This window comes from Haliotis asinina, chromosome 8 (assembly GCF_037392515.1).
Source record: "Haliotis asinina isolate JCU_RB_2024 chromosome 8, JCU_Hal_asi_v2, whole genome shotgun sequence".
Taxonomy (NCBI): Eukaryota; Metazoa; Mollusca; class Gastropoda; order Lepetellida; family Haliotidae; genus Haliotis; species Haliotis asinina.
In genome coordinates, this window is record NC_090287.1 from 66,094,080 (window position 1) to 66,121,850 (window position 27,771).

The 27,771-nt window shown below is 43.2% G+C and overlaps 1 protein-coding gene across 2 annotated transcripts in view; it reads right to left on the reverse strand.

The window, feature by feature from the left end:
- The window catches only part of LOC137293555 (muscle-specific protein 300 kDa-like), a 210,871-nt gene that overhangs the window by 50,885 nt on the left and 132,215 nt on the right, over nucleotides 1-27,771 (reverse strand). For both annotated transcript variants that reach the window (XM_067824182.1, XM_067824181.1), the window contains exons 82-98: nucleotides 18,789-18,907; nucleotides 17,928-18,120; nucleotides 16,980-17,306; nucleotides 16,753-16,873; nucleotides 16,014-16,219; nucleotides 15,419-15,742; nucleotides 14,007-14,312; nucleotides 13,498-13,824; nucleotides 12,765-12,914; nucleotides 7,002-7,175; nucleotides 6,523-6,735; nucleotides 6,204-6,320; nucleotides 5,507-5,692; nucleotides 4,541-4,681; nucleotides 3,012-3,157; nucleotides 2,699-2,879; nucleotides 2,273-2,581 (exon numbers count right to left, since the gene is read on the reverse strand). In XM_067824182.1, coding sequence (XP_067680283.1) covers nucleotides 2,273-2,581; nucleotides 2,699-2,879; nucleotides 3,012-3,157; nucleotides 4,541-4,681; nucleotides 5,507-5,692; nucleotides 6,204-6,320; nucleotides 6,523-6,735; nucleotides 7,002-7,175; nucleotides 12,765-12,914; nucleotides 13,498-13,824; nucleotides 14,007-14,312; nucleotides 15,419-15,742; nucleotides 16,014-16,219; nucleotides 16,753-16,873; nucleotides 16,980-17,306; nucleotides 17,928-18,120; nucleotides 18,789-18,907 — 3,540 coding nt within the window. The remainder of the gene's footprint in view (nucleotides 1-2,272; nucleotides 2,582-2,698; nucleotides 2,880-3,011; nucleotides 3,158-4,540; nucleotides 4,682-5,506; nucleotides 5,693-6,203; nucleotides 6,321-6,522; nucleotides 6,736-7,001; nucleotides 7,176-12,764; nucleotides 12,915-13,497; nucleotides 13,825-14,006; nucleotides 14,313-15,418; nucleotides 15,743-16,013; nucleotides 16,220-16,752; nucleotides 16,874-16,979; nucleotides 17,307-17,927; nucleotides 18,121-18,788; nucleotides 18,908-27,771) is intronic.

The window sequence follows — 27,771 nt, forward strand, 5'->3', positions numbered from 1 at the left end:
CTTCTTTGTGAGACATTCATTGTAATGTCGACAGATCACTGAATACATCACAACACCATGGTAGCTTCATACAGTATATGTCTGCACTCTCAATACAGGCTCTGTCTGTCCTCTCAATAACCTTAATATTTGATGAAGTGCTTGAAGCCATAAGACTGATATTTACGTCGACATAAAAGCACAACTACACCAAACCAACATTATGCTGTCCACACATGATGAACCTCACAGTACGTAGAGGCTCAATTAACACCACAAAGCCTTATTTGCAATGTCCCAATTGTCACACTGGCAATGTCCCAATTGTCACACTGGCAATGTCCCAATCATCACACTGGGAAAGACTGAGATGGAGACATGACATACACCAAGATGAATGTCCTGAAATTAGACAATGAACTGAATTCACATGACGCTGAAATGTGTCCTAGTCTGCACCCAACTGACTTCATCTGACACAGAAATGTGTCCTAGTCTGGACCCAGCTGACTTCATCTGACACAGAGATGGACTTGACTTAAGTGGAAACAGAATTGTGGCCTAGTCTGTGTCATAGTTTAAACAAAACTGCTCAGCTGACACAGAATTATGTCCTTGTCTACTCCCTGTTGATTTCAACACAGAAATGTGGCCTAGGCATGACCCAGCTGAGTTCATCGAAACAGAAATGTGTCCTTGTCTGGACCCAATTGACTTCATCTGACTCAGAATTCTGGCCTAGTCTGTGTCATAGTCTAAACAAAACTGATTTCACCTGGCACAGAAATGTGTCTCAGTCTGCACCCAAACTTCTTTGGCTGTCATTTTTTAGATATTAAAGAGTAATATATCAACATGTTTTGTGGATGAACAACTTCTTTATTCAGATGATGTGACATTTCAACACAGATTCTTGTAAGCTAGGACTAGAATCTATATTGAGACGTCACATGCTCTGAAGAAAGTAGTAGTTCATCCATAAAACATATATGAACCCACATGACTTTATCTGACACAGAAATGTGTCCTAGTCTGGTCCCAGCTGACTTCAACTGACACAGAGATGTGGCCTATTCAGAACCCAACTGACATCAGCTGACACAGAAATGTGGCCTAGTCTGGACCCAGCTGACATCAGCTGACACAGAAATGTGGCCTAGTCTGGACCCAGCTGACTTCAACTGACACAGAGATGTGGCCTATTCAGAACCCAACTGACATCAGCTGACACAGAGATGTGGCCTAGTCTGGACCCAGCTGACATCAGCTGACACAGAAATGTGGCCTAGTCTGGACCCAGCTGACTTCAACTGACACAGAGATGTGGCCTATTCAGAACCCAACTGACATCAGCTGACACAGAGATGTGGCCTAGTCTGGACCCAACTGACATCAGCTGACACAGAAATGTGGCCTAGTCTGGTCCCAGCTGACTTCAACTGACACAGAGATGTGGCCTATTCAGAACCCAACTGACATCAGCTGACACAGAAATGTGGCCTAGTCTGGACCCAGCTGACATCAGCTGACACAGAAATGTGGCCTAGTCTGGACCCAGCTGACTTCAACTGACACAGAGATGTGGCCTATTCAGAACCCAACTGACATCAGCTGACACAGAGATGTGGCCTAGTCTGGACCCAGCTGACATCAGCTGACACAGAAATGTGGCCTAGTCTGGACCCAGCTGACTTCAACTGACACAGAGATGTGGCCTGTTCAGAACCCAACTGACATCAGCTGACACAGAGATGTGGCCTAGTCTGGACCCAGCTGACATCAGCTGACACAGAAATGTGGCCTAGTCTGGACCCAGCTGACTTCAACTGACACAGAGATGTGGCCTATTCAGAACCCAACTGACATCAGCTGACACAGAAATGTGGCCTAGTCTGGACCCAGCTGACTTCAACTGACACAGAGATGTGGCCTATTCAGAACCCAACTGACATCAGCTGACACAGAAATGTGGCCTAGTCTGGTCCTAGCTGACTTCAGCTGACCCAGAGATGTGGCCTAGTCTGGATTAAACTGACTTCACCTGACACAGAAATGTAGCCTAGACTGGACCCAACTGACTTCACCTGACACAGAAATGTGTCCAAGTGTGAACCCAACTGACTTTACATGACACAGATATGTGTCTTAGCCTGGAGTTAACTGTATTCACTTGAAGTGTATCCTAGTCTGGGGCAAATTGATTTCATCTAGAGTTTGCTGTAGCCTGGAACTACTTCCCCTATGAAACATGCACTGCCATATATTGTGTTCATATTAAGAGTGTAGGTCCTACCTCATGCTCCTGTTTACTGTCATCCAGGTTGTGTATTTGTTTCCTTAAGGCAGTATCTGCTCGGGTCAGCCATTGAGTCGCCAGCTCCATCTGGGTCTGGTACTGCTCACGATCCTCTCTCAGATTCAGAAGTTCCTCTTCCTTTGACTGCAATGTGTCTATGATGCTTGACTCCAGCTCCCTCATCTGTGACATCTCCACACGCAGGGATTCAGGTAGATGCTTCCCTTGAGCACTATATTTAGCCTCCTGCACCTGCACAATGCGGTGGAACTGTTGGATTCGAGTTCTGATATCTTGCTGAAGAACCTGCAACAATCAAGCCAAAAGTAATACTTGAAACAAGAAATACTTGTATACAGTTTGAAGCCAACTATTTATTACTGATGTAATTGTTGTGTGGCTAGAGAACTTCTTGTTATGTACCTTGTATCTCTGTAAGCTGTCTGCTGTGTGTGTCTGATCTGGGCCCAGGTGGAGCTGCATCAGCTCGTCCTGCATGTCAGTCAACCATGTGATTGTCTGTGTGATCTCTGACAGGTAGGACTGTTGATCCTCTTGGTCTTCACGGGCAGACGTCAGCTCATTCCGCACTTCATCACGCAGTCTGAAAGACACATTAACATTATATTCCTCTCACATATGAAACATATGAACATATTTCTCCCGTACATGGATCACAAGTGAACATGTTTTTCTCACTGTCTGTACATCGTACATCTTTCTTCTTTCTCCTCACCTCTCAAATTTCTCCTGAGCTGACAACAGACTGTTGTGACTGGAGACTCTTGCTTCAGCTGTGGGCAGACTACGCTGCAGAGTTGTACTGGATCTCTGCAGAACATCAAGTCTGGTCTCTGAACTTGACAGTGTAAGGCTCAACTCCTGGATAACAAACATTTAGTTAGGTTAGTTACTGCACAACTGTCATCAGTGTCAATAATTCTCTTAATATTACCTCTACACTACATCATTGCCGTAAGTCGTATATGTATAACTTCAATCACACCGAAACCAAATGACTGATTTTCCACGGAAGTTTTCTTCAATGTCAACTATATGTAATTAACTGTATCCACTACAGCACCTTCATCTACTTCCATTGTACAAAGACAGGAAAACCCTCACTTCTGTCAACACCACTCCTGTGTAATGACAGATGACTCAGAAGGCAAGAAGGAGTAATTCTGATGTAACAGATGACTCAGAAGGCAAGAAGGAGTAATTCTGATGTAACAGATGACTCAGAAGGCAAGAAGGAGTAATTCTGATGTAACAGATGTAGGATTCTAAATCATTAAAAACAAGGACGCCTGTTGTTCCATAATTCCAGTGAATTGTGTGTGCCCACCAAGTTAAAATGTGATGTAACTGGTTCAGTTTTTCAATAAGGTATCCAGGGATTGGTTGATTTGTCCATTGTTGTACTGGTATGAAGTTTAGCCAATGCACACACAGCAAGGAAGTCCTCTATGTCTGATACTGACTTTGGGCCCTAATCAATATAACCCAAGTCCCGGGCAGTTGTAAGCTGCCTGAGACAGTCAGGAACCCCAGATGACACATGAGATGTGATAGACATCTCTCACTAGTGATTTCCTGAATTGACTGGTCTGTATTATATCACAAATGTAACCATGGTGATGCACCCGTTGCACATGAACAGTCATTATGGGAGCTGCTATTCTTGTAAATAACCACTGATATGTCAAACTGTTTGATCTGGACTTTGCAGATTGGAGTTGAGTATGAAACAAAGATATTTCCTAGATCCTCGATTTATAGTGACGTAAACTGGGATTATCTCCTCTTTGTGCTATGAGATTTGTCCAGAAATATTTCTATTGTCACTTGTCTCACTTTGTCAGTGATTTGCGCTGCATTTGTCATGAAACCTGCTAGTAAGGGCTATAATGAGTTGTGACATGAGCAATTGACCTGAGATAGAAAGTAGATCCAAATGAGTAAAAGAATCCAAGGGACTATGAAAAAGTCTGATTTGATCAACACTCATCAAGGTTGGAGTCACAACTGGGATATCTTCAAATAACACATGTAGAGAAGGATAGTTAGATGTTTCCCCAACAGGACCCATTTATCTAAGCTCCTGATGTATGCTTGGTTTCTGACCAATGTGAAATATTCCCTGTGTCCCTGTACAAGTTACCTGCATCTCCCTATAGAGGATGAAACCAGATTGTGGTTGCTGTCACCATGACTACAGTTACCTCCCCTTATGGTGGCCTACAGTTGAAAGCATGAGCTCACCTGAAGGATGGTGATATAGGTATTGAGGTTGTCAGTGCTGCGGGCATGTCTTGCTGCATCAAGCTTGTCTTGGACATCCTGCAGGGTAATCTCCAACTGCTCCATGTCCGAGGCATAGTCCGTCCACTGACTGCCTGTCTCCTGCAACAGAGGTATCTCCTGGTGACTTCACCACACAGCAGCCAGTCAAACAGGTAGCTGGATAAGGTGTTATCTAGTACAGTACTGAACTCCTTCAACATGGTGTTGTGAACTAGTGGTGTTCCAATTAATTGAAATGAGTGAAGATTGGTCACATTGGACAAATGACTAAACAATCGATCACATTTTCTCATAGAATTGATATGGCAGTCAAAGTGATTAGACATAATTTTACTACAAACTGGAACTGCAAACTGTAGAAAATGCAAACATTGTAAGAATTTTGTCTTGTATAGGGCCGGCTCTTATTCTTTGGATAAACTTGTTATCTGCCGAGATCACCAATGCATGATACTTAATGGTTGTATACATCAGTGACCAGTAACTCAGATCCTTTAGTAGCCCAAGTCTGTGAATGATTTTGCAATATTGGTGAGTTTTTACCAACTTGGACAAATCATAACTTTTTCCTGCCCTTTCCACCAGAATCCTCTTCCTTACAATTTATAACATTACTTCCTCGTTATGCCACGGGAAAGAGAGACACCATGATAAGACAGTGGTGGATGACTTTGCTTTTCATCGAACTCAAGAGTGGTGATACACCTGATGGATCAAGCAGTTGATGGTGCATGTATTAGAGGGGGAATCTCTTCAAGTAAAAACAACAAACATTCATACAATAAGAACTGTTTGTATTATTTTTTAAGCCAACATCCGTAAGTACAGCAAGAATAGGAAACATCAGTACAAACTTCAGAGCATCACAGACACAAGGACAGTACCACTTCTCCAGAAAGCACAATGTCTAAGGCTAATGTTTACCTGGACATTCAACAGTTTAGCTTCCATCTGGGCAACAAGTGTGTTCCAGCGACTGTTGATGCTGGAGGTGTGCTTGTTGATGAGCGAGCGGCTGTTCGAGTTGGCAACGCGGTCCAATGAGCGGGCTTGGTCATTGAGCTCATCCACTGCTGGCCGGCCCTGGGACTCCATCACTGTCTGGATGTTCTGCATGTGGAGCATTGATATCATGAACCAAAGCATGTACAGAACAACAATAACAATCACATATATCATGAACCAGAGCATGCACAGAACAACAGTCACAATCACAGACATCATGAACCAGAGCATGTCCAGAACACCAGACACAGTCACAGATCTCACTGTCCAGAGCCTGTACAGAACACAACTCAGTCACAGATATCATGAACCAGAGCATGTACAGAACACAAGACTCAGTTCCAGATATCATGAAATTAAGCATGTACTGTGAACATACACAGTCACAGATCTCACAGATCAGAGCATATACAGAACAACAGACACAATCACAGATATCATTAACCAGCACATGTACAGAGCAGGAGACTCAGTCACAGATATCATGAACCAATTTATTTGTTTGAATGCATATGTTGACTTTCATAGCTTTGACAAGACACCGAGTTATTTAAGAAATATCAGTGAGCACTTTATTTGGCAGATATGTGGACTACCATGAAAAAAATGAGCAAACCTTGGTGTTGTGGAGTGCCAGCTGCAGATCCTGTGGAGTACCAATGGCCATCTTGTCAACCTCGGCCATCTGCTTCTCCAGTCCCTCCAGTGTCAGGTGAAGGTCCTGGTGGGTGGCCTGCAACAAACGCACATACCGGTATAAATTCAGAAATACATGACACATCATGAGATCTTAGGCTTACGAGAGCTTTGTGAAGCAGGATCCAGGATGATCTGACAAAATCACTCAACAGTTTCCATAACCACACACTCTCCATCTCAGAATCCATGGCTGTCTGACAACAACCTTTGTACAAGTGACCAGATGTTCTACCTACCTGGAACACCTTCCACTCTGATGCCTTAATCTCTAGCTGTTCCTGTTTGCTCTGAGCCGTGGAGATGACAGATGACAGTTTCTTGTTGATACTGGTGAGTGACTGCTGGAGGGTGGTCTTGTCATTGGTGTCCAGGGTGGGAAGCAGCTTGTCTGACAACTCCATCACTTGCTCCATCTCATCCTGACACAGGCTGGCCTCCGAAAAGTAGTCCTACAAAGACATTACCTCATTATTCAAACAACTGCACTACAGCTATCCGATTCTCTGAGAAGTAGTCTTACACAGATACAACCTCTGTACTCCCACATGCACAATACAACTTCAACAACATCCTCTTCCTCCTGTCCTTGCACCAGTATAATCTGATTTGCTTTTCAATAAATTCAAACAGTTTCAGAATACTGTACAAACTGACTTTTTGTTTTGTCAACATATTATGTGACTACATATCAAGTAAACGTGTTGTGCCAACTGACCGTATATTCTGAAAGAGTGTTGTTGATTGTGTCATAGTCCAGGCCATCGTAGCCGGAGTCCAACATGTCCTCAGCCCCGTGTAGCCACTCTGTCACCTGGCGCATGGAGTTCTCGTATTGGACGCGGTCAGCCTTGGCCTCCACCAGGTACTGCTCCTTCTTCTCAATGGCATCCTGTGCAGGAATCACCGAAAGTCATCAACATACAACAGCAGGGTTTTAATCCAGTGTTTATGATTTCTTAAGATGAACTACAAATACAATGTCCAACCATTACTGAAGAGATCCATATTGAAGAGGGCTCACTAGTTCAAACGAAAGCCACATATGAAATTTTATTTCATTGTCATCACACTCAGGGAAACTGGTTTTACACGTCCAGTAGGCTAGACCCTCCCAGGTAGCAGGTCCAACATCCAGCAGGCTACACCCTACTAGGTAGCAGGTCCAACATCCAGTAGGCTACACCCTACTACGTAGCAGGTCCAACATCCAGTAGGCTACACCCTACTAGGTAGCAGGTCCAACATCCAGCAGGCTACACCCCACTAGGTAGCAGGTCCAACATCCAGCAGGCTACACCCTACTAGGTAGCAGGTCCAACATCCAGTAGCCTACACCCTACTAGGTAGCAGGTCCAACATCCAGTAGGCTACACCCTACTAAGTAGCAGGTCCAACATCCAGTAGGCTACACCCTACTACGTAGCAGGTCCAACATCCAGCAGGTTACACCCTACTAGGTAGCAGGTCCAACATCCAGTAGGCTACACCCTACTACGTAGCAGGTCCAACATCCAGTAGGCTACACCCTACTAGGTAGCAGGTCCAACATCCAGTAGCCTACACCCTACTAGGTAGCAGGTCCAACATCCAGTAGCCTACACCTAGGTAGCAGGTCCAACATCCAGTAGGCTACACCCTACTACGTAGCAGGTCCAACATCCAGTAGGCTACAACCTACTTCGTAGCAGGTCCAACATCCAGCAGGTTACACCCTACTACGTAGCAGGTCCAACATCCAGTAGGCTACACCCTACTAGGTAGCAGGTCCAACATCCAGTAGCCTACACCCTACTACGTAGCAGGTCCAACATCCAGCAGGCTACACCCTACTAGGTAGCAGGTCCAACATCCAGTAGGCTACACCCTACTAGGTAGCAGGTCCAACATCCAGCAGGCTACACCCTACTAGGTAGCAGGTCCAACATCCAGTAGGCTACACCCTACTACGTAGCAGGTCCAACATCCAGTAGGCTACACCCTACTAGGTAGCAGGTCCAACATCCAGCAGGCTACACCCCACTAGGTAGCAGGTCCAACATCCAGCAGGCTACACCCTACTAGGTAGCAGGTCCAACATCCAGTAGCCTACACCCTACTAGGTAGCAGGTCCAACATCCAGTAGGCTACACCCTACTAAGTAGCAGGTCCAACATCCAGCAGGCTACACCCTACTACGTAGCAGGTCCAACATCCAGCAGGTTACACCCTACTAGGTAGCAGGTCCAACATCCAGTAGGCTACACCCTACTACGTAGCAGGTCCAACATCCAGTAGGCTACACCCTACTAGGTAGCAGGTCCAACATCCAGTAGCCTACACCCTACTAGGTAGCAGGTCCAACATCCAGTAGCCTACACCTAGGTAGCAGGTCCAACATCCAGTAGGCTACACCCTACTACGTAGCAGGTCCAACATCCAGTAGGCTACAACCTACTTCGTAGCAGGTCCAACATCCAGCAGGTTACACCCTACTACGTAGCAGGTCCAACATCCAGTAGGCTACACCCTACTAGGTAGCAGGTCCAACATCCAGTAGCCTACACCCTACTACGTAGCAGGTCCAACATCCAGCAGGCTACACCCTACTAGGTAGCAGGTCCAACATCCAGTAGGCTACACCCTACTACGTAGCAGGTCCAACATCCAGCAGGTTACACCCTACTAGGTAGCAGGTCCAACATCCAGCAGGTTACACCCTACTAGGTAGCAGGTCCAACATCCAGCAGGTTACACCCTACTAGGTAGCAGGTCCAACATCCAGTAGGCTACACACTACTAGGTAGGAGGTCCAACATCCAGTAGGCTACACCCTACTAGGTAGCAGGTCCAACATCCAGTAGGCTACACCCTACTAGGTAGCAGGTCCAACATCCAGTAGGCTACACCCTACTAGGTAGCAGGTCCAACATCCAGCAGGTTACACCCTACTAGGTAGCAGGTCCAACATCCAGTAGGCTACACCCTACTAGGTAGCAGGTCCAACATCCAGTAGGCTACACCCTACTAGGTAGCAGGTCCAACATCCAGTAGGCTACACCCTACTACGTAGCAGGTCCAACATCCAGTAGGCTACACCCTACTACGTAGCAGGTCCAACATCCAGCAGGTTACACCCTACTAGGTAGCAGGTCCAACATCCAGTAGGCTACACACTACTAGGTAGGAGGTCCAACATCCAGTAGCCTACACACTACTAGGTAGAAGGTCCAACATCCAGTAGCCCACACCCTACTAGGTAACAGGTCCAATAGTCTGTCGTACAGACCCTGAAGTATATATATCCAAGAAAGCCCACGCAAGTCTAGAAAATGTGGCAAGTCTCGATTTCCTTCGCTTCAGGGTATGTACCAATCTGCTGAATCCATAGCCAGTATATGGCTAGTAATTATCAGTTGATCTCTAGCTGTCACTGGTGTCTAGTAGAAATTCATGGGGAGGCTCCGACACAGCTCCCCATGGCCCCACACTTGGCTAAGACCTCCTACCCTGTCCTCTCACCACCAGGCAACATGTGTCAGGTTTTATCCAAGATTCCTGATCTTCCTTCCCGGAATACTGACTTCCTGAGCGAGTCTTTCGACTCACAATGTCTTCGATAGACTAACAACTACTATCTGAAATGAACATATTTTACTGGGAAAAGGTCATAGTAAACGAAATAAGAATAACATGAAAAAATTGAGACTAAGACTTTCTTCACTTTCAGAAGCTAAGGGAATCCAGACTTGCCACATTTTCTAGACTTGCATGGGCTTTCTTGGATACATTTGCTTCAGGATCTGTACAACATTGCATATCATTGATCAGTTGTTTTGTGACTTCAGTTCCACAGCACTGGTACAAATAGATGGCAGTCTTTTCAAAGGGTTTTACAAGACAAGCACAAAGTATTGTCCGTATGAGTGACCTCATGTGAACATTTTCTACACACTGTGTGTGTTGAACATTTGCTGTTAACTGTTACTTGTAAAACATTTCAATCAAAGACATGACTGTCTTACTACTTCCAGTAAACAGTTTTCTCCTGTTCCATGTGATTTCAATCAAACTGCCGTATATAATGCAGCCACAGAATACTTTGATTTGACAGAAAAATTATATTTGATATCTTTGTTGGACTTTTGGATACATCCAGTTTTCCAGCCATAGCATTAGTCTCAAGAGCTGCTAACCCTGAGCTCTGTGGTTGTGACGCTTGATACTTCCCCTGAGCTGCCCATACCACACTGAGAGGGAGTAGGGGTCGGGCTGGGTAGGGTGATGTTGGGGGCAATAAAAAGTCCTGTCACATACACCTTCAGTGGCGTGTCAGTAATGGGTGATAAGAATCTTTGCATGTGTTGAGAAATTCCAAGAAATTATCGCCCTGCAGATTTGTTTAGTCTTTGAAAATGAAGAAAGTCTCAGGGCTCCATTTCATTATATTATTATTTTTTCACTATGAACGTTTTTCAGTAAAATATGTTCATTTCAGAGACTAGCTGTTAGTCTACAGGTCCAACATCCAGTAGGCTACACCCTACTAGGTAGCAGGTCCAACATCCAGTAGGCTACACCCTGCTAGGTAGCAGGTCCCACATCCAGTAGCCTACTCCCTCCTTCCAATAAAGGGACATATCCTATCATCTATGTAAATGTGGCTTTCTGACTGGCTAAGTGCTTGTCTTATTATTTTCACTGCACCCTACTTACAAGCGAGGTACCTTTCAATGTACTTCTTTATCTCAAATAACATTGAATCACACATGATGCACGGCAAATTACCAATGTTTTGTGAATGCAAATTGATGGAAGGGAGATAACTCTAAATCTGTTTTAGTTGTGTTGTGTGCAAAATCTAGCAAAGACTTCGCAAACACTTGCCTTGCATTCCAATAAATAAGTTTTGACAAAATTTAGTCCCTGTGAATGGTGAATGTTAAAGCGGTGATATGGAGCGATTAATGTTTCTCACCAACGGTCTAATTACGAAACCAAGCTGCAACTTGGTCTGCACCTGCTCCCTCGACCGTGATGGACATGGGAACTCACTCTGGCTGGATGCCCATCACATACTGATCTTCTCTAATTGTAATGAAGCATCCCAGCAGTGAAGGTTTTTTCAAATGCCTGAATGGTATAGTGCTGATCCAAATTGATCCCATTTCTGTATGTTTTACCTTGAAATTTCACCATGTTATTCAAAAATATGATGTCTACAGGCATGTAGCAAGTCATTTGTTTTGCACAAGTCCAATAGATTGCACAGCTTTATATTTAGATAGTAATGAGGGGTGGCCCAACTTTCACAGCAAACATCATGTATAATTTTGGGTAGTTATGCCCCTGGGCTATTATTTATGGTAATAAAAACACACACTTTATTTATCTGAATTCGTAAACTAATAACAACATCTTTGCCAATGGTAGAAAAATATAAGAATTTTCTTAGGTATAAAACCGATTACTAGTATACCTATTTACCCAAGTACACAGCAAATTGTTATATGTATTTCTTATATAACAGCGAAGTTTCATTCCTCAAAAAAGTGTTTTCAGGCTGCATGCAATACAGCAATTACTTCTCCCTTGCTGTAACCCATATTTGGTGGTATAAACCTACACATTTATTTGTCATCATTCACTCAGTCAATGAATTTCTAACAGGTGTAATTGATAGTAACACCACTCAGATTACTCAACAAAGGTTCTCATCTGGCATTTCTCCTGTCTGGAGAAATACTGAACGTTATAATCCAAGGTCTGATGTTATGTTATGTAATATGTGCATGTAAGTGGTGCAAGAGGGTTTATCAGCTGAGTTACAAAACAACATACACTAGGTCAGACACAAGGCATGTGTGAAACATGATTCACGTTGGCAATGTATACAATGTTTAGATGTTACAATCATGTTATAAATTCACTTTAAGTATAAGAAGACTTGTGAGTTTTCTGTTAACTTTAAAAATGCATACAGATATGATAATAAACCAATTAGGGCTATAAGACAAAATATAGAGATGTATATTGATGTCGGTATTTTTCAGTTTTAACAGTTTTTTCACCACTGGAAGTTGATTAAACTGTGTTTCATTTGTCATCATAATAACGAAGTATAAATGACTTTTTCCTTGTTAATCAGTCTATACTTAAACTATCAACTGCGGGTCACGAACCAGTCATGATTTCTGAGATATCATCCCGGTGCTCATGGGAGAAAAACATTAACAAAAGGACCAACCAGTCCAAGGAAGTTGCTCTGCACTAGTGATCCTGTCATGGAATTACATCCAGTAACTAAGACAGTACCTGTGGAAAAACAGGAAGATGCAAAATTCGAATAGTTTGATTCACACAGTTTGGTAGAAGTATATGATCCTATAATCATACTTCAAACAGTCTGTTTGGGCTCAGGGAGCATACACAAACATCACTGGTGCATCAACCCATGTCCCCCTCATGACCAGTGAACAACTTATAAAGACTGCCCGTGTACCTTGATCGAGTCCTCCAGACTGTGTATCTGGCTGAGCTTCTCGTTTAAGGCCACAGGGATGGCTTCATTCAGGTCGTCATAGTGCTGCTTCTCCATCTCTGCCTTGTCCCTGATCACACCCAGCCTCTCCAGAGCCTCACTGGACATTGTCTACAAACACACAATCAATCTACATGATCAATGGACACAGAATGTGTGCAGAATGAGTATGTTTTATACTGATTCCACTGCTATTCAAGCTACACCACAACAGCAACTTCACTTATCAACATGATGGGCAATCATCTTTAACTTGAAATATGATCAATGAAAAGGACTGAATTTGGGTGTTCAGAGCTGTGAAGCAATACTTCAACAGTATGATGGTGCATCCCAACACTGCAAGATGGACATCCCTACACTGCTGCATCCCAACATTGCGAGATGGACATCCCTACACTGCTGCATCCCAACATTGCGAGATGGACATCCCTACACTGCTGCATCCCAACACTGCGAGATGGACATCCCTACACTGCTGCATCCCAACATTGCAAGATGGATATCCCTACACTGCTGGGTACACATCTCAACATTGCTGCATCCCAACACTGCTGGGTACACATCTCAACATTGCTGCATCCCAACACTGCTGGGTACACACCCCGACACTGCTGGGTACACACCCCGACACTGCTGGGTACACACCCAGAGTGCAGTTCATCAGGTTCCACACCCATCATCTCCAGCTTACCTGGTGTTTGCTGAGGACAGGGTCAACTTTGACTGAGTCAAGGTTCAGTGTGCCCCGGGATGCCAAGATGTCTTCCTTCTGCTCCAGCCAGGCAATAGTTGACCCAACCATGTCCTCAAAGTCTTCTCGTTCCTGCTGTAGTTGCTCACACTGCTGCCTCCTCAAGTCCACCTCAGTCAGCATGTCCTTCACCTTGCCACGCACAGCTTGGACTCTCTCTTTGTTTCGTGCATCATCTTCTACCGAGTTGTCAATGGCCATCTGCTGAACCTGGTCACTGGCCACAAACAGATCTGGTTCTAGACTCACCAGTTTATCCTTTATTTCCTGCAACACAACAGATCTGACTGGATTGATGGATGTCTTATGTCAGTCATGAGGCAGATACACAGATTACAATTACACTAGGGCAATCAATGATGGACCGATGTTGTACATGAGAACCCCTCTGTCCTGTAAATGTTAGGAGAGCAATCAGGTCTATATAAATGAAGGGGCCATGAACGAACCCTGTATCTCTCAATCCTGGTGGAAACATCCACTCCCAACTCTGTCATGGCAGCCATCTTGTCCTGGCACTGTCTGACAGAGTTCTCAAGGTCGGTGATGTGAGCCAGGAACTGTTGGCGGAGCTGCAGCATCTGTCGACATCGGTTCTGGTGCTGGCAGACCTGGTCAATCAGCTGCTCATAGTGACTGGTCACTCTGAGTACAGCTTCAGCCTGGCTTGTTTGGCCGGCGGACCTCAAGACAGAAACCATCTCATTCAACTTGGAGACAGACGTCTGATACTCGGCCAGCTTCTGCTCCAAATCCTAGAGGAACACACACAGAAAAATAAAAATGCCAAAACATTGTAAATAGCAAAAGGCACCACTTTAGGGTCTCCCCTACATATCTGCCAAGTTTTGCAGAAAGATATTTAGAAATTTTTTAGTTCTCCTGCAGAAACAAAGCCCATCCCTCCATTTAGAGACTAAGTCTGAAATGTTTCCATGGAAACCGGAAAAATAATAAATCACAAAAACCTGTAAATAGCAAAAGGCACCACGTTGGGGTCTGCCACATATATCTACCAAGTTTTGCTGACAGATATTAGAAACTTTTTGAGATGTGCTGAGGAAATGAAACACACCTCTCACTTTTGAGACAAAGTCCAAATCGTTTCCATTCCATCCGAAACGTACGTAACAAGTTATGCAGAAACATAAAGAACGAATTTTGAGTTCTGCTATGGAAATGGGGCCCATCCCTCCATTGAGACCAAAACGTTTCCACTGAAACCGGGAAAACAATAAATCACAAAAGCCTGTAAAGAGCAAAAGGCACCACTTTGGGATCTGCAACACATATCTACCTAGTTTTCCTGACAGATATTACAAAGTATTTGAGTCCTGCTCTGAAAACGAAATACACCTCTCATTTTGGAGACTAAGTCCAAAACGTTTCTATGGAAACCCAGAAAATAATAAATCACAAAAACCTGTATATACCAAAAGGCACCACTTTAGGTTCTGATTGATATATCTACCAAGTTTTGCAGAAAATATTGAACGTTTTTTTAGTTTTGCTCCGGAAACGAAGCCCACCCCACCATTAGACTAACATGAAAATGTTCCATGGAAAAGCAAAAAAAAATAAAAATGCCAAAAATCTGTAAATAGCAAAAGGCACAACCACAGGTTGAGATTATTAAATCTATCAAGTCTAAAAATATTGAATGATTTCTGAGTTATGCTCCGGAAACAAAATGATTACAGACGGACGTCAGGACAGACAAACAGACGAGGCGTTCACTATATCCCCCCGCATTACATGTCAGGAGGAAAAAAATTTGATTAATTAGACATCTAATGAAATCTTTACACCATACAGCATTCTGTTGGAAGAAACAGGTAATAGTAACAGTACTATCCCTTGCCTGAAAATTTGTGAGGGCATCTTCAGCATCTTCTACTGATGCTCCCAGGCGCACCTCCTGTATCTCTGCCTGCATGGTCTTCAGCCACACCTCAGTCTGTGAGATGCTGGCAGCTGTCTCTGTCTGACTCTGTACAGCCACCTCCAGGGCAAGCACACGTTCAGACAATGAGGTTGTAACAAGGTTGAAATGTTGCCGGAGTGATGAAAGTTGTTTCTCCAGTACTGGTCGATCTGTTTCATACAGGTTTGTGTAGAAGCCTTCACCACGTTGTATGGTCATGGCCAGGAGGTCACCTTGTCCTTCACTTGACTCCTGCAGTGCCTGGGTAGCAGTACATGTACATGTCTGGTCAGTATCAACAAGGCCTGCTGCTTGGTGTTGGGTGGATAACAAGTATATATGACTTGGGATTAAACTTTCTGTCTGTAAACTTTTGTTATTAGTCTCATTCTTTTAGTAATCTTGTAATATCAGCATATCAAAATAAGGTGTCATGACAAAGAGAAATTAACTCCAGCAGTAACACAATCATCCCTCCTGACACAAGGTGCTGTGACAAGGAGGGGACTATAAGACTACAGGTGATACCTACCCTGAGGGTGTTCATCCGTTCCTGCAGCACCTCCATGGCACAGTCCAGGGGAACATCAGTGGAACATTGCAGCTCAGTGTCCTCGCACCATCGCTCAATCTTCTGACAGTCTGACTCAAACTGTCTGCGTGCTGCAGCCACCGAGTGGAGGATGTCTTGCTGGTGCTGTAGATGTGTCACCAGACCCTTGTACCGATCTGTCAGGTCTGTCGGACAACACAGCAAACAACACCATCAGTACTGAGACGAATAGCTGTATTGGACAACTAATTATAACATTCAGAAAATTGTAAATTTTACAAATAATTGTATATTTATGATATTTGTCCTGTCTCAAATAGTTCACTTCGCCTTGTTTTGACCTTGGAGAGGCAATAACGACAAAACATTCCAGCCTTAATGTCACCTTGTCTGAGCACACTCCTGACCAGACTATTATTGTTGTCAGTCACAATACATCCACGACTGAAGAACAAACTAAAATGCTCTATATGAGATGGGATATATGAGAAATAATCCAACCTTACTCAATAAATGTTCTCTACAATCTGTCACCATGACAACACTTGGCAGCTGCTGATGGATGAACACACACAACTTTGTAACACGTTAATTATTCAGTGAAGGATGTATCCAAGAGTGAACCTAGGCCCGCTTCTCAGGTTTATTCTCTAAAGGTTAACCAGCACACCATTATGCGCTACATGTTACATACCACCAAATATCTCATATAACATACCATTGAGAGTTTTATCCATTGCTGCAGCCATCTCATTACCACTTTCAGTCTTCAGTGTCTCAGCCTGAACTCTGACTGGTTCAAGATGCATCATGTGGCTCTGCACTTCAGCACACAAACTCTGTAACAGATCAGGCCAACATTGAATGTCAAACCACATAAGCACCTTCATTATTGTTCAAATGTCCATTAGCCATTGTTTCCCACTGCAAATCAAAGATGCCCACCTTGCACTTCTCGGCCTGCTTGTCCACATCAGTGGCCAGTAGTCTAAAGGTGACACTTCTCTCAGCAGTGCGCTCCCGATCCTCCAGCCATATGACCAGTTTGTCCACAGTCGCTTGGTAATCCTGTCTCTCGGCCATCTTGGCGTTGATCAGCTGTGTTTGCTGTGACATCAGTGTGTAGGTCTTGTCATGTTCAGTCTGTACCAGTGCCACCAGCTTCTCCACGGAGTCTCGCTCTATGACAGGCAGATCTGCCACCAGGGATGCTGACTTGCCCCTGATGGTGCTAAGTATCTCCTGTCGCCCATCTAACTCACCACACAGCTCCTGGAGCACGACAGTCAAGAGTTCAACAGCACCAACATACATAGGGAGATGGGGTTCAGCAGTATGACAGCTATGTCGCTGTCGCCTTGGAGTAAGCCAGGTAATATTTACCATTACATCAGCAATAATGCAGTATATCATGATATGAAAAATATAATTTACATCAATAATGACATCAATAAATGAAGAATGTAAAAAAAACTGTCATCAAAGAACTGTACAAATACTAGACTATCACAGCACATAATGTAAAACTTGCACGCTATCATAAACATACACGGATACAACAGTACAATATGAGAAAGGGCTATAGATCACCACCAACTGACGGTTGATCACCATACTTGGGACCCTGACACCTTGGAATAAAGTCAACAAGTATGACAGACTTCCTTCCCATCAGGACCAGGACATGGTACTGTGACTCCACCATCTCCCTTAGCAGGGTACAAGACAAGTGCCACATGTTCAGAGACAGATCACTGTTGATTTATACTCACATGAATAGGTGACCATGAAGGAATTGAGGAAAGAAACTTAATGATATCATGATGAAGAAAATGCGAGCCTGGAAGCGTAAAGGTAGCCAAGATCTCTGATGTACACAGTCTGGGAACCTACCTCCAGGTGACTAAGCTGAGTCTGTGTGTCTGCTTCTGTGTCCTCACTGATGTCAGCCTGCTTCTCTTGCAGCCATGACAGATACTTGTTGGCCTCATCCTTGATCTCTTCCAGACTTCCTCCAAGCAAGCAGTACTGTTGTTGCTTCCTGTTGACTGCTGTAAGCAGCTCGTTATAACTTCGCTCAGTTGTCCTGCAATACAATGTCATACAATCTAAGTGGTGTCCTAATCTACATTAGATACCATCCCATCTGACTTATTTCTGATGTCTCATGTGACTCGTTGAACTACAACAGACCTACATCAGTGCTCACCTAACTCTCTCCTCTACACTTGACCTACTGACCTTCATCAGTGCTCACCTAACACTCTCCTCTACACTTGACCTACTGACCTTCATCAGTGCTCACCTAACTCTCTCCTCTACACTTGACCTACTGACCTTCATCAGTGCTCACCTAACTCTCTCCTCTACACTTGACATACTGACTTACATCAGTGCTCACCCAACTCTCTCCTCTAATCTTGACCTACTGACCTACATCAGCGCTCACCTCTCTCACCTACACTTGACCTATTGGGATGAGGGTAGGGATGAAACCACTAGTTCACTATGGGAATGTGGCTGACTTCAAAAAGCTTGTATCTAGAAAATAATTAACTGATCTCTTGTAAAATCACATCTGAGTCCTGGCAATGGTCAGTTTTATTGTTTCAAAAGAAAGGAAATAGTAATTTCATCACCATAAAGTTTGTTTACACCTTTCGCAATATATTGCAGTACATATCGCAATCCACCAACACATATCACAATATAACACAAATAAACATTTTGGCATTACCCAGCACTAGTGCTCACCTGACTCTCTCCTCAACAAGTTCAGCATCATGATTGCTGAGTTTATTCTTCAGTTCTGCCGACTTGACCTTAACCTTGTCCACATCAGGCCGACGGTTCTCGATCTCCTCAGCATGTTTCTAAAATGATAAGGCAGGTAAAATATGACAACTGAAGGTATGATACTGCAGTGCAGTAGCAAAGATGTTTTTGCCTTGTGATCAGATCAGCAGAGAAACCAGAAGCAACAGCATAAGTATCACACCCTGTACACCAGAGACTCTCTGATTACCTGGTATAGGATCAAGGAAACCATGTTTCATGAGTGTAAGCCTTTATCACTCTGTAGGTATATGAGCCTTTAATACCCTAAGATAAATGTGTAAATAAAGGGGTGTGCGAACTGAACATCCCTTCAAATTTGTCATATGACACACTACACAGGTTGTACGAGTGACCTTCATCTTAGATGGAATGTGGATGCCAAACTGCTGATCACTTCGAAATTTTAGAGTCATGCATACAATAATGAGTATAAACAGAGAAATAAAATTGTTGCCTTAATTTCTTACATGTTTGTGTCAATAAATATATCCACAAACAAAATGTTTCTCTATTTCACTTGTTGCTTACTAAAATCTCAAATTTGATCATTTTTATCATTAACTAAGCCTTCTTGAGTTACCTCTTTTTATCTCCCTTTCAGGAAATATAACAGAGAAATGTTTTGCAGCTCATTGTGCCAAAGGTTGAATGTTGTTCTTTAAACATAAGCTTACTTAGAAAATCCCTAGGGTAATAAATTCATCACACTGTGTTTTGAAAGGGTGCACAAGGGTCTTACTGTCCCATCGACCCTTTAAAAACACTGTGTAACTAATAGTATCACCTGGTAGGTGTGCAAGCCTGTACCATCTGGTAGGTAGATAAGAGTGTATCACCTAGTAGGTGTGTAAACCTGTATCGCCCAGTAGGTGTTTAAGCCCATATCACCATGCAGTGTGTAAGCCTGTATTACTCAGGTGTGTTGGCCTACATCATTGAAAAGTTTGTAAGCCTGTATCACACAGTAGGTGTATAAGCCTATAAGCCTGTATCACCCAGTAGGTGGGTAAGTCTCCATCAGCTGTTATGTCTTAGAAGGTTTTATATCCTCCATATTTCCCATATGCTCAGTGAACCATGCCTGATCAGGTACGACATCTTTTGTACAGGGAATAATGATACCCTGATTAAAAGTGTGTGTTCAATGTAATATACATGAAGTGGCAATAGCAACTTGTTTGTGGTGTTGTATGTGTGGCTTTTGTTGACACTGGCAGGTCGCAGTAGGTCGCAGTGGTAAATCAATCTCGCTGGTCACACATCACTGACTTGTCCTCATTGATTGTTAACAGTCTGGAACAACAGATTCCTGGAAACCTCACAATACATTCCTGAGTTCTGTGCACTCAGTCCGACCCCTCTGACCAGCTGGGGAGGTGTCACCAACAGGAGGTTGTACCCCTCAGATACATGCATGTCCCCAGCATGGAACACACGTAGATGGTACACCCGCCTGTGTATATCCCAACCTGCTTCATACTGAACACATACATGCACTTCACTTTTACTCAAAGAAAGTCTCTGATCTTTAGCCCAGATATGGAGAAAAATAGTAATGCAGAAAATAGTTATGCTCTGCCAAAATTCTGTCACTCCATCCACATGCTTTTTAAGTTCCCGTACTATTGAAAATAACAAAAGATCGATGTATGCATTAATAAATGTCTGAAATATTTACCTTGTTCTTCCTTCTTTTAGATTTGAGGCCAGTGCATTTGAGCAATGAGCTAGTACCACCCATGGTATCAATCCATTATTACAAGCGAACACAGAACTGGTCCAGAACAAGCTGTCAGTTTGTTTTCCCCCTGAACTGATCTGTAATAGTGTGTCCTTGTCACAGACCCTGCCTTAGGTGCTGGACGATCATGTGAGAATACTGCAGCCATTGACAGCGGCTTTGTGGCACTGATTAATCTCGATTTCACGTATGTAACTACATACTGTTACACACAAGGCCTTGCACTACTCGGTCTACACAAATTCATGTTGTCAGTGATTGTACTGTCTACCAGCCATGAGACTCCACCTTCTTGTCACATACAGAGGTTCTCTGTACTGCAAGGCTTGACTCCGAAACTTTCACTCCACCACTGCCAAGAAATGTGCCAAGCCTTGAGTTAAGACCCTGTGATGTACAAGCAATTGAAAGAACTCCCACTTACAGTAGGTCAGACATGGGTCATTAGGTCTGGTGTCAGTAACAGGTCTGTAGCATAGAAACAGCTTTTGTATTCATTTTCAGGCATGAAACCAAGCTGTTGGCCTATGAACACAATTCAGCCAACTATCAAATGTATTCCATGCTGAACCTGGTCTAGAACCCTCAAAAAAGTCACGTATAAGGTTGGGATCCTTCTGAAGGCGGGGCTAACTGACAAGCACTGCTCAAGGTGGTACAACTTGATAATCATGAATCAACAGACCTTGGATGGTAATGGTGCTGTCCACTCACTGAGGCCAGGGCCACACAACACCAGGCCTTAGACAGCATCCTTGCCACCCTGCTGCCACTGTGGCCACAATCAAACATTTTGGGGGTTCTCCACATTCATTTCACTGACATCACTATTGTTGGCCACTCGCGCCCAGCCATAACACTTCAGAGGCACTGAACCCCAATGATCTCAGGCACATCTCAACCTCAGTCAACGCTCTTGTTCCTCTCACCCTCTGGAAACATCTTTGTTCCAGAATCTCCTGCCGTCCCTGGGTCTGGCTTCATCACCATCCCACCATTACAACATTGTATTGATCGTTGTCAGCCAGGAACTGACATCAATGAGACTGATGAACCAAGAACAACTGGGCTAGACTGCAAGACTTAATGTGTATCTTGCACAGGCATTCTTCAGTGATGATTGATGGCACTCATGGAGTTATAACTTTGATGTCTTTTATTCCAGTAAGTTGCTGTCACTGATGTGTGAAGTGTCTTCCATTGAAATTAGTAAGTAATTGAATGATGTGTTATAATAATGTTGTTATTTAGATCATTTTACAAACATAAAGTTTCCTGCGTTTAAGCCAGCATGAGTGAGTGAGTGAGTGAGTGAGTGAGTGAGAGTGAGTGAGTGAATAATCAGTGTACATGACATGTAGAGGAATCAGTAGATACCAGTCAGACTGCTCACAGCCCATGCTAACACTGGTGTGAAAATTGGTGCTACCTCTGCTATTAACTATTTTACAAGTTAATGAATCACAACTTTTTCTTTCAAGGTATCATGGTTTATATGAAAGGCCTTTCAAGACAATTCTCATCCAATTCAGTGTTGCAAAAAGTTTGATCACCATACCTTTTTGATAAACAAGGAAAGGATAGTAACGAAAACTGTCTGCATGTGACTAGTAGTGGCCATGACCCTTTTCAATAACTTACTTTTTACACATAATGAGAGTGGTTTCCCTTGGCTTATGCCGTTGCCATAAAATCTGCCACACCTAAATACAATGTATGTCAGGTTGTGACAGCACAGATCTCCACATATATTTCTTCCTGGTTATGTTTGTGTCAATAATTTTGTCTTAGTTTATCATTAAAATAATCTACAGTTAGATAATGTACAAATTTATGTTTCTTTCTACTACTTAAATCTAAAATTGAATCTGACAAGAGACAATAGTTTTAATCTATGCATTTTAAATATAATACAAGTATTCTTCAAACAGGAAAATAGACTTGCTGAGGCATATGAAATTAGTATAAAAAGTTTTTTCACAATAAAAAATAAAAAACAGAATAGCATAAAATAATTAACATTCTGTGAATAAGAATTTAACAACCTACTCAACACACATGGAAGACTCCCACAGTCATGTCACCCTTTCATATCTTTACAAATCTACCTCTTGTTGGATATATTTGGGACTTTACTCCAATTAACACCAACAAGATGCCAAACTATGTTACACCGACAGCCATTGACAAATCATGACACATTTAGGTGTTATATCATAAGGAAATTATGTTTATATGCTACTTTTTGATTTTCATGATTATTAGGTCAATAACACAAGACCCAAATTTATTAATGTATTTGTTTGCATTTAAATATTTTCATAAAACATGATATTTCTGTGGTTGCAGTATCACATTCTTCGTTCATAAATCAAGTTAGAATGTAGAAAAACTAGAGAATATCCCACGGGGTACAAGTGATTATACATGTTATCTTCAACATTATCATTTCCTTCAAAGATTTGTGGGGTTTGGGGATTGTTTTTTTTTTAGAATTCTGCAAGGTGCGATTGAAGAAGGCATGTCAGTTGTGTGCAGTAACCAGTTCCACTTATGATGTGTGCAACATACTATCCAAGTTTAAGAAATTCCTGATTCCACCTTTGAAGACTTCAATCTTAGTTAAAATCGCGATCTTAAATTCATGCCGACTTACATTCGCGCTAAGATTGTCTCTGTGCAAGTGAATTAGGGCAAATGTATGGTGATTGTAAAGTTGATTGTAGGGGCCTTAGATTGATTGTAACTAAGTCTGCTCTGTGCAAGTGGGCCAAGGCCTTTCAAAACAACTGATCCCTGACAATGAGTTTCGAGGCAACTGACCTCATTTAAGGCCTTTCAAAACGACTAATCTCATTCAAGGCCTATCAAGACAGCCGATCCTAGTCAAGGACTTGGAGACAACTGATCCTAGTCAAGGAGTTTGAAGACAACTGATCCTAGTCAATGCCGTACATGACAGTAATCACTGGGATGAGGGTTGGGATGAAACCACTATTTCACTATGAAAATATGGCCGACTTCTAAAAGCATGTATCTAAAAAAACATTAATTGAAGATGCATTGTCTATTTTAGTTTGCAAGTTGTACATGTGTTAATTCTTTATGTTAATACATGTAAGCACCAGGCGCAGCCTACAACCCACACAGAGTGCACACATCACATTCAACAAGAAACACCTTGGTAGGAGAATATTTTATTTAATAACAAATAAAGAACATAGGTGACTAAGTGAAATTGTAAAAATAAATGATAATTACTCATAAAATATACATGTGTAAATATAAATATGTGTATATCATTCATTACAATCATGCCCAGTGCCCCCAGAAAAAAGGGAGGTAACTGAAGGAAGCATGCCGTGGAAGCATGTTCGGGGAGAGGGATCGCTGTGGTAACACTGTTGTAACACAGTTGTAACACTGTTGTAACACTGTTAGTAGAGGTATTTGGACAAAACTGTTGGACGCTACACTACTACTGGACGGACATAAAATACCTGTTCACTATGATAGCTATATATGTATATGAGCACACTTCTAATATTTTGATTTCATTATTGGAACCTACACAATCACGTTTGGCAAATACATCATTGATAACTTGATCACTGTGTACAGTGGAATCACACAAAATACACTGACCAGAACCATAATGTGGCACTTAGGGCAGTCAGATCTCTTCTGTATGAGACAGTTACAACGTCCACAATACATTACAGCCGTCAACACCGATGTTACATCTCAAAATATCTCAGGACTCCAGCACTGCTACCAAACTTTCAACTTAACACTACTAAACAGAAACTATGATCCACAGAGTATAACACTGGAATGTCCATCAAAACAGCTTCAAAGCATTCAACATAGATGCTGGTTGTCAAGCTCATAAATAACATATACAATACTAAGTAACTGGACGGTGATCTCTAAATACAGAGACTATTAAGTGCATATCACAGATGTAAGTTAACAATAATGTGAATCACAGACAAAGTCAGATGGCAATCAGTGGTAGACTGAACAATTGTGTATTGAACGAAAATTCAACAACAGTCATCAAATAATCACAGTATGTCAAACAATAGACAATGTTGCCCTGAAGTTCAGGAAAGATAATCAGGAAGGAATCTGACAACTTCAGATGTTGTAATTCTTGACCAATAGACAACCATAAGCAATATGATGACATGAACAACCAGCACAGACTGGCTATCTTGTAACAAGTGATTTCATCACAATCTAATACTGATGTTATTATGACATGTTGTTTTGACTTAGTGATCTTCATCGAGTATATCAGGATTGGGATCTGGGGTTTCCTTCCTTGATCCAGGAAGGAATATGGCAATATATTGTCATTGTCACAGCATCATATCATCAATGAGAATAGACGTTATCAGTATCGATTAAGTTCATCACGAAGATTTCGTTTCATCTTGGAAGACATGTTCTTGAGTTGCCTGGCAGTGGCAGCAGCTTCATCTAGGGCATCATCAAGGTGATAGCGACCCATCAAGTTTCCATAAGAGGATGAATGATGTCGGCGGGAATGTGATGTGCGTGTGTGACGGTGGAACTCTGCATCCTGAGACATTAGGTCCATATCATCGTAGGAGTGAACGAACTCACGAACACGATATCTATGAGGTCGTCGAGGTGGCTCTGGCAATACCCGGCGAGACTCTTGTTGAAATGTAACAGTGTGTTCAGATGGAGATCTCCTTGGCGGTACCTGATAGCTTCGAAGTCGATCAAGTCGACTGCTTATAGCATTGAGTTCCTCCTGGGTTACTCGTCGTCTCCCCATGGTTGAGTAAGCCCCAGAAGACCCTGCCATGGCTGCAGCTCCGGGGAAAGTCTGGACATATTGACCAGGCATGGCTGCTGCACCTGGGTAGGCCTGATATCCTGGCTGGGGCAGACCCGCATATCCATTCAGGTAGGCATTGGTTGGGGCACTAGCACCAGCTCCTGGATCTGCAGCTAAAGCTGGTTCTGCACTCAGTGGTTGGGGAGAATCAAATCTTGCAGGGGTAGTTCGGGGGACAGTGCTGGGGGAGTCCATTACACTTTGTCTTGACTCAGACACTTTCACTGAAGTGTGTTGAGAACCACGCATATGTCTCACTTCATCCATGAGATCACTGAAGCGCCCTCGTCGTGCATTAAGCATGTGATCCCCTTCAGGAAACAGTCGCTCAGACGTCTGAGTACCTTGTTGACTAGATGTCTGGGTTGTGGCATTTCCATGGCGACCAGCATTTTTAAGGGTGCTGACATCATTATAGAGAGATTGCAATGTTTCTTTGCGTATGGTTGTGGCTGAGGAAACAGATATGTCATCTCTCATGCTGGTGTTGGCAGAAGTCAAGCCTTGTTGCTTCTTTATTTCTTTGACATCTGACAAGATGGACCGCAGGAGGTTTGCACGTGATCGACTGTGTTTCTTTGTCTGGGCTCCAATAGACTGCAGGGATGTGTTGGAAGTGTGGATTTCACGACTCCCTAATCCTTCTTCTGTTTGTGTCTCAACTGTCCGGGGACCACGTCCAAACATGGAGCTGTCTGTCTGAGTGCGGGCATGGCCAGGAGTCTGGGAGCTGCGATGACACAAATCTTCAGGATTGATGGGGAGGAAAATTCCTGTGACAAAACTAGCATTGGACTCTGTATCTGAGTCTGCAAAAACAGAGGGGTCCTCCTGTAGAGTCTCCGAGCCCATCCAATCAGACGGTTCATCAAGATGTGTGTCAAAGCTTGATGCATGCATGGTCTCCCCAACTGTGTCACCATAACCAGACTCCTCACTGTCTGAATCAACAAGGGCAGAAGCACCTCCTTTCTTCAAGTCCCGGTCCAAACGGCGTGAGCGGTTCAGACTGTGATTCAGACTACGATTCAGACTGCGATTATGTGCACGGGGTGTGGTTGGCAGCAGTCGACCTCTGGTACCAGGAAATCCACCACCCTTTGGTGCTGGGGGCCCCCTTGGTCGTTTTGGACCAAAGGTGTCAAAACCATCTGTGTCCGAATCAAATGAGTCAAATACATTGCGTGATGAACTGGGTGTCTGTGTTGAGCGGCATCGTCGGCGCTGTGGCTGTTGGGAAAAAGAAAACCAGGTTAATTAAGTAACTGAAGCACACGTAAAATCAAATCAAACAGCAACACAGCTGTTGACCACATACATCATACCTGACAGCGAAACAACCATGTACCTGGCAGTCAAACATACCCATATAAAGCAGTGAAACAATCGCATACCTGGCAGTCTAATAAACCCCATACACTGGCAGTGAAACAACCCCATACCTGGCACTGTAACAACCCCATACCTGGAAGCCCAATAAACTCCATGCCTGGCAGTGTAACAACCTTGAACCCGTCAGTCTAATAAATCCCATCCCTGGCAGTGTAACAACCCTGTACCTGGCTGTCCAATAAACCCCATACCTGGCAAAGTAACAACCCTGTACCTGGCTGTCCAATAAACCCCATACCTGGCAAAGTAACAACCATACCTGTCATTTTAATAAACCCCATAACTGGCAGTGTAACAACCCCATAACTGGCAGTGTAACAACCCCATACCTGGAAATATAACAACCCCACACCTGGCACTGTAACAACCCTATACCTGGCAATGTAACACCCCCATACCTGGCACTGTAACAACCCCACACCTGTCAGTCCAACAAACCCCATACCTGTCAGTCTAAAAAAACCCATACCCATTGTAACAATCCCATACCTGGCAGTCTAATAAACACCATGCCTAGTAGTGTAACAAACCCATACCTAGAAGTCCAATAAACCCCATGTCTGGCAGTGTAACAACCTCGTACCTGTCAGTCTAATAGACACAAATTAATGGCACTGTAACAACCCCATACCTGGCACCGCAACAACCCCACAATGGTCAGTCCAATAAGCCTCATACCTGTCAGTCTAATAAACTCCATCACTGGGACTGTAACAACCCCATACCTAGAAGTTCAATGAACCCCATGCCTGGCAGTCTAATAAACCCCATTCCTGGCAGTCCAATGTCTCTAGCTTCTTCTAAAGCTAATGTCTCTAGCTCCAGTCCTTCAAAGGCTAATTTATCTTACTTCTGTCCTTTAAAGACTAATGTATATTACTTCTGTCTTTCAA